This window comes from Musca domestica, unplaced genomic scaffold, assembly GCF_030504385.1.
Source record: "Musca domestica strain aabys unplaced genomic scaffold, Musca_domestica.polishedcontigs.V.1.1 76, whole genome shotgun sequence".
Lineage (NCBI taxonomy): Eukaryota > Metazoa > Arthropoda > Insecta > Diptera > Muscidae > Musca > Musca domestica.
This window is the reverse complement of record NW_026712396.1, coordinates 3,237,925-3,244,942: the sequence shown is the minus strand read 5'-3', so window position 1 is coordinate 3,244,942 and position 7,018 is coordinate 3,237,925. Positions and strand designations below refer to the sequence as shown.

The window sequence follows — 7,018 nt, the reverse complement described above, 5'->3', positions numbered from 1 at the left end:
AAAAATTAAACAGTTTGGATCATATTTTTGAGCGTGAGTCCAGCCATTTCATTCGTTTTTCGTGCTATTCAACTCGTTTTAAAAATGAGGAAAAGTATGAAAATAAATGAAAACAATTTGTTGCATATAATTTTGAATGAGTCTGACAGGAAGCGGGCATAGCCTCATGGCTGTATTTCTGTATTTTAACGAAGCTGTTCTATCTCCTTATTGTACCATGTAACAAAAGAGATATTTTGACAGGTTTGCCATATTTGGCTTTGTCTTGTCTTATCTTTATGCTTCTATGTATTTGCTTTGTTCCAATGACTTAAGCCAGTCAAAAAAGCGTTTTATGTATTCTCACTTTTATATATTTTTCTGAATTGTACAGAATTGCCCATATTCGACGGACCCATCTGACAACGCCATAACTTTTGACAGAGATGTCACATCGCTTAATGACATACCGCGTTTGAAGCGTCAGTCAAAGCAGATTTTTACCATGAACCAATACATGCCACGCGAGCGCTCTGAAATAGTTGAAATTTACATTCAACAGAAGAAGTCAATTGTGAAATCTCAACGTGCTTTTAAAAAATGTGAGAAGTGCGCCTTCTAAGAACACCATTAAGCGTTTATACGAAAAATGTTTGACTGGTAAGGCTCTTTCTAATCCGAAGAGGCCATATAAAAGTCGACAAAGGCGATCGGCCAAGAATATCGCTGCCGTACGAGCCAGTGTTGAGAGGTCCCCAAGAACATCCCAAAAACGCCGTTCTCAGCAGTTGGGCATGGCTCGGTCCACTTTACAACGGATAATTCGCATTGATTTGCATTTGTTACCGTACAAAATTCAATTGACGCAAAGAATGTTGCCTGCGGACAAGCCTCGTCGATTGGAATGGGCCCAAAGGTCCGTCGAATATGGGCAACCCTGTATGTGCTCTTTAAAAAATAGGTTTCCCATTGCTGTTAAAAGTAGTTAACACAGTTGCCTTGTTTTTTGTTTTGTAAACACAGTATTAATCGAAAGTCGACTTACACATCCCTATATAATGCTATCACTTCCCATTAAACTATTCAAAAAAGAAGAAGAAGAAACAGAATTTATGTCTGTCCGTCACGAAAAAAAAAATAAATTCTAGACGATTGTTAAATTTTGCGATAAAAACGAAACAAAATGAATGTAATTACTAGCATTAAATTATACATTGAAAAAATGTGTACAGAATCTGGACCGGGGATGAAAACTATGCTACTGGACAAGGAAACGGTGGGTGGAATTACAATCGGAATTTGTTGTTTCTCGGGGGGAGGTGTTGGTGGTGATTAATGCAATTAATAAAAACAAAAATATGTTAACATACACAATTGATGCTTTTATTTTATGTTTTCTTTTCCCTTGCAGACAAGTATTATTTCGATGGCATTTGCCCAGTCCGATATGTTGCAACGAGAGGTCTTCCTTTTTGAACGTATCGATTCGGGACGTTCAAATGAACGTATGAAATATCTGAAGTGCATTGTATTTATACGTCCGACAAAACAGAATATACAATTGCTGGCCCAAGAACTAAGAAGCCCCAAATATGGATCGTATTTTCTGTGTAAGTTTTGATGTAAGAGGTCAAATTATTGGTAGATACTTTGAATTTTATATCGTTGTTGTTAGCCCATACTGTTGATAGAGTATTTTGTATTGCAGCGATTTGAATAATGGACTGGGTAAACTGTCGGTCTACCATATGTTATCATATTAGGATATCCGTATATGTTGTGACGAAATGAAGGGAACAGGAATCTAGAGATTGACGGTTTTGTTTTTTTTTTGTTTTCGACCCTTCTATGAAAGATAAACATTATACCGGAAAACCCTTTTAAAAGAGTTCTATGAATATCTTTTACGGGTCTTCTATAGAACAATATGCGTTTATATTATTTATACTGGCCAAACAACTTTTCGGGCCTATTAGGCCTTCTATGGATAGAAACGTTTGATAGGTCTATGGATAAGTGACCTTTAACAGGTTTCTCATAAATAGACCACGATAAATTAAATAACTTTTTGAGGTTTACCAATACAGGAAGGGTTCATAGGTCTTCCTTAGATAGAAAAGAAATCCGTTAAAGATAGAAATTCTTGCCTTCCATAAATAAAAGACTTCAATATATATTTTTTTTATAGATAGAAGGCCTAAAAGACCATGCATAGATGAAAAACCTCAAATAGAACTTCCACCTCCGAAGGGCATTTCGCGTTTATTTTTTTTTATTGATTCATACATTTAATCTCAAATCTATGTTCAGAAAATCTATAATCAGAACAGTTCTAACTATTATTTTTAAATGTGACCCACTTTTATTTTATATTTATAACATTCAACTAACAACACTTATCTAAATTTCAGATTTCAGCAACATTATACCACGAACGGACATCAAATATCTGGCAGAATGTGATGAAAGCGAATCGGTTAGAGAAGTCAAGGAACTGTATGCCGATTTCCTGGCAGTCAATCCAAATTTATTTTCCCTAAACATACCCAAGTGCATGCATCGCTTGAATTGGTTACCTGATGCACTAAGTCGTTCCGTTCAAGGCGTCATATCCGTTTTGCTTTCCCTGAAACTGAACCCAGTTATACGTTATCGTGGCGGTTCCGTCATGGCCCAGGCTTTAGCCAAACAAATTTATGAACAAATTACCAAAGAGTCATCATTATTTGATTTTCGTAATCCAGAAAATGGTGCAGCACCACCATTGCTTTTAATTTTGGATCGACGTGATGATCCCGTCACACCATTGCTTCATCAATGGACCTATCAGGCCATGGTCCACGAACTCTTGAATATACGCAACAATCGTGTTGATCTTTCTGGTGTGCAGGGCATTCCCAAGGACTATAAGGAGCTTGTTCTATCCGGTGATCAAGATGATTTCTATGGCAGAAATATGTATGCAAACTTCGGCGAAATTGGTTCAACGATTAAAAATCTTATGGAAGAATTTCAACGCAAGGCCAAGGATCAGAAGAAAGTGGAAAGTATTGCAGATATGAAAAATTTCATAGAAACGTATCCACAATTTAAGAAAATGTCCGGTACGGTCCAAAAGCATTTGTGCATAATGGGTGAGCTGTCATCGCTAACAACGAAACGTAATCTCTTTGAGGTATCCGAATTGGAGCAGGAAATTGCCTGCAAGGCCGAACATTCCCAACAACTGCAACGTATTAAGAAAATCATTTCCGATGAACGTACTTCCCTGGATGATGTTGTCAAATTGGTGGCTTTGTATGCATTGCGTTATGAACGCCATGCCAATTGCGATACTTCGGGGCTATTGAAAATGATCAAAACACGCGGAGGCCAGACCCATGTTATACCCAGTCTCATAGAATATGCCGGCACCCATATGCGTCAGGGTGAACTCTTTAATTTGGTACGCATAACCGATGCTGTGAAACTAACCAGAAATCTTATAAAAGGTTTGAAGGGAGTTGAAAACGTTTTTACCCAGCACACTCCATTGCTAAAGGAAACATTGGAAGATGTTTTCAAGGGCCGCGATTTGGATCCAATGTATCCAACAATCAACTCCGAATTGGTACCATTCCGTAGACCACCCCAGGAAGTTGTAGTCTTTATGATTGGTGGTACCACATATGAAGAAGCTTTAGCTGTACACCAACTCAACAATGCCGGTTACCGGGTCATACTCGGCGGTACATATATACACAATTCGAAAAGTTTTATTGACGAAGTTCTGGCAGCCACAGAAAATATACAATTTAAACATACCAAATCTATGTTGAGCTATTATCCCTCAACCGAGAACTATTAATGTGTAAGGTGTAGTTGTTTTGTTTTTCTTTAAATTAATTTATATAAAATATATGCCTAATATTAAAATAAACAAAATTTATAGATTTATTTGTAAACTAAATTAGATGTTATATATAATACTTACTTATATGTAAACACGCAAACAAAAACAAAATATTTAAAAATACACGACATAAATATTTTTAATATAATTTAAATAAATATCAATGTTTATGTGCATTAAAAAAGGACAATTTAGATGTGTGTTTTGTTTCGAAAATACATTCTCCGATGAAAAAACATTCGTTGTCCAGCAGTTTGTAAGCAAACAAAATGATCGTGTTTACTTGCCAAAGAGGTCAGGTAAGGTAGAGTTACCAGCTGATTACATTTTTTTTCTAAGTGTGCCCGACTTCTGCCAATTTTGTGTATTTATTTATTGTTTTGAAAAATGAAAACCAAATATTTTCAAAGCCAATGATTAAAAGACACGTAGATTGCGGCTCGTTCATTAAAGCTATTAACCAGATTAGTCAGAAAATTGAAAGATTGAACAGTTTGGATCATATTTTTGAGCGCGGGTCCAGCCATTTCATTCGTTTGTCGCGCTATATAACTCATTTTAAAAATGAGGAAAAGTATGAAAATAAATAAAAACAATTTGTTGCATATAATTTTGAATAAGTCTGACAGGAATCGGGCATAGCCTCAGTGTTGTATTTCTGTAGTTTAACGAAGCTGTTCTATCTCCTTATTGTACCATGTAACAAAAGAAATATTTTGACAGGTTTGCCATATTTTGGCTCTGTCTTGTCCTATCTTTAGGCTTCTATGTATTTGCTTTGTTTTTTAGATTTTTATATGTTTTCTTATACGACGTCATTCGGGGGTTGTTATAATTGGCGTTTTCAACAATGTTTACAAATTTAAATAATTTTTCATTCAATATTTGGTTTGACAGTTCATTGTCTCAGCAGCTGTGTCGATGCTACTACAAAATTGGCAGCTCGAACTGCAAACTTTAAATGTAAAAATAAAATTACTTTTATAGGAAGGTCTTAGCGACTGCTTTATTTTCTTCATTAATTTACCGGCAAATGCGGAGATGGTCATGCTTATTTGAAATGACTTTACCTTCTTAATTTTACAATGGAATAAATTCAATCAATTTGTCTTTTGTTGACCCCAGCTTACAAGTTTGGCCATTATAACAGAAACGTTATTTATCACGATTTACTTTACGTAAAATGTATAAAAATAAGCGTCAATATATCAATAATATCAATAATAATATCAATGTAGTAGCTACATTCGCTCGGTTGGAAACAAGTGATGATTAGCGCTTAAGTGTATTGATGCCTCTTGCCTTTTTCTTCTCTACCTTGCTAAACTGTTGTTCAGCTTGGTAGAGGAGTTGTGTCTGAGGGTCTAATTACTAAATTGCTACTAAATTTAAATTATTATTATTATTATTTTTGTATATATTTTACTATTCGTTGATAATTTTTGTTATTTATTTAGTTTTTTTTTAGATTAATTTAGTTATAGGCTGTTTTTATGCTGTTGTATGTTAATATAAGATTTTGGCCATGTTGTCTTATTTATATTGAATTGTATGAAATAAATGAAATGAATGAATGAAATAATTGCGATTGTGTAGGTCGGTATAAACATATCCAATCTTTATTTTCTGCATGGAAAAGTAAACGAACAGACCTAATTATAATATAGGTTAAACAATGAATCTGGCAACATTGTGATTATCAGTTGAAAGCTGGCATCTCTACTAACAGCTTTGAAATACCGTTCAAAAATTGACTAAAGGCAATTTTATTATTATTTAATAAAAAAAAATTGAAAGAGTTATAATGTATTTATCCACAGCTGAGAAAGATTGTATCCTGACGAATCAATCCAATGTGTTGGAAATTGCTATAACTTCTGTGAAATAATGCTCAACCAAGTCAATCGGTTTGATTCTCTTTTTTTCTTCTGGTAAATGTTGGTAAGTTTTTGTAATGTTTATTAATTTTACAAACTTTTTTAAATGTCTTGTGATTTTCCCCCTCAATATTTATGTCCAAAAATGATTATGCGGACCATATTTCGTTTTTATACTTTGGTGGATTTGTAGTGGGAACTATTAAAAACCTTCCGGTTCTTTTAAATTTTTCCACAGGTAGATATTTTTACCCTGATTTCAGGAAAGCATTTTTTCTTTGAGAACGGACCCGGATATTTGACCCAAAAGTCCGGCACAAAGACCCGGGTTAGACCAAGACCTGGTAAATCGATATTGACAATACATGTATCATTCTAAAGCTAATGAAAATACCTTTCAAATAAGAGGGGGATATTTAAACCGTTTCGAAGTTGCATAATATTTAACCTTTACAAAATGCTACACTAGGTGTTGTTATCTTTCTTGAATCAGGAAATCCGGGCCTTGGTCCAGGACTTTTGGGTCAAATATACGAGTATCCGGGTACGTCCCCCAAGAAATACTTTCCGGGAAAAGGGTGAAAATACCTACCTCAGGAAAAAAACTCAAAAATATACGCGAGTTTTTACTAAACTAGAGCTAAGCCTTCGTAACATGCAAAAGGAAACGAAATAGACCCATAGTTCATGTTCATGATCTTCATAGAATCACATTCTGAGTTGTTTTATTCATGTCCGTCCATCAGCTCATGTATTTTCATTTGTTTGGCCAAAGTATTTCGGAAATCGGTTCGAATATAACTACATCTCTCAAATTTCATTAATACCGGTTAAGAATTGGATATAGCTCCATTATATATCTTTTTCCGATTTCAGGTTTATTGTGCTCCAAATGGTTAATATCAGCGCGAATCGAGTGGATTTTGGCATATACTACCGAATTCAGAAAATCGGTTAATATATGGGTATAACTCCACATATATGTTGCATCCGATTAAAATCCCTCACGAAATCTGACATTTGACACTAAATAAAAGACACAGCTTAGAAATGCCTCTGCCAAATTCTATGGAGATCTGTACAGAATTGGATATTTATCTCAATCCGATTTCACGGTTATTGTCCACCAAATATTAAATATCAGCCCATGTTTGCATGTAAAGCAATAATTCTTCACATAAATTCCCAATATAAATGTTTATTTGTAAGTTCTACTTAATATGCATAGTGGTGTAAGGTATTATATATAGTCGGGTCCCGACTTTTGACC

General features: G+C 34.7%; 1 protein-coding gene across 1 annotated transcript; it reads left to right on the top strand.

Moving 5' to 3' along the window:
* The first annotated feature begins 1,064 nt into the window (after positions 1–1,064).
* On the top strand, positions 1,065–4,019 carry LOC101896751 (vacuolar protein sorting-associated protein 45). The gene is made up of 3 exons (XM_005180842.4): positions 1,065–1,255; positions 1,391–1,589; positions 2,391–4,019. The coding sequence occupies exons 1-3, from the start codon at positions 1,163–1,165 to the stop codon at positions 3,824–3,826; spliced, it is 1,728 nt and encodes a 575-aa protein (XP_005180899.1). The 5' UTR covers positions 1,065–1,162; the 3' UTR covers positions 3,827–4,019.
* Positions 4,020–7,018: the final 2,999 nt, after the last annotated feature.

Bases quoted from the DNA above. Each gene is read 5' to 3' on its own strand.
- LOC101896751 (XM_005180842.4), top strand. From the start codon at position 1,163: ATGAATGTAATTACTAGCATTAAATTATACATTGAAAAAATGTGTACA. The intron at 1,256-1,390 runs GTGGGTGGAATT...TTTCCCTTGCAG, and splicing joins TGCTACTGGACAAGGAAACG to ACAAGTATTATTTCGATGGC. The intron at 1,590-2,390 runs GTAAGTTTTGAT...TCTAAATTTCAG, and splicing joins ATATGGATCGTATTTTCTGT to ATTTCAGCAACATTATACCA.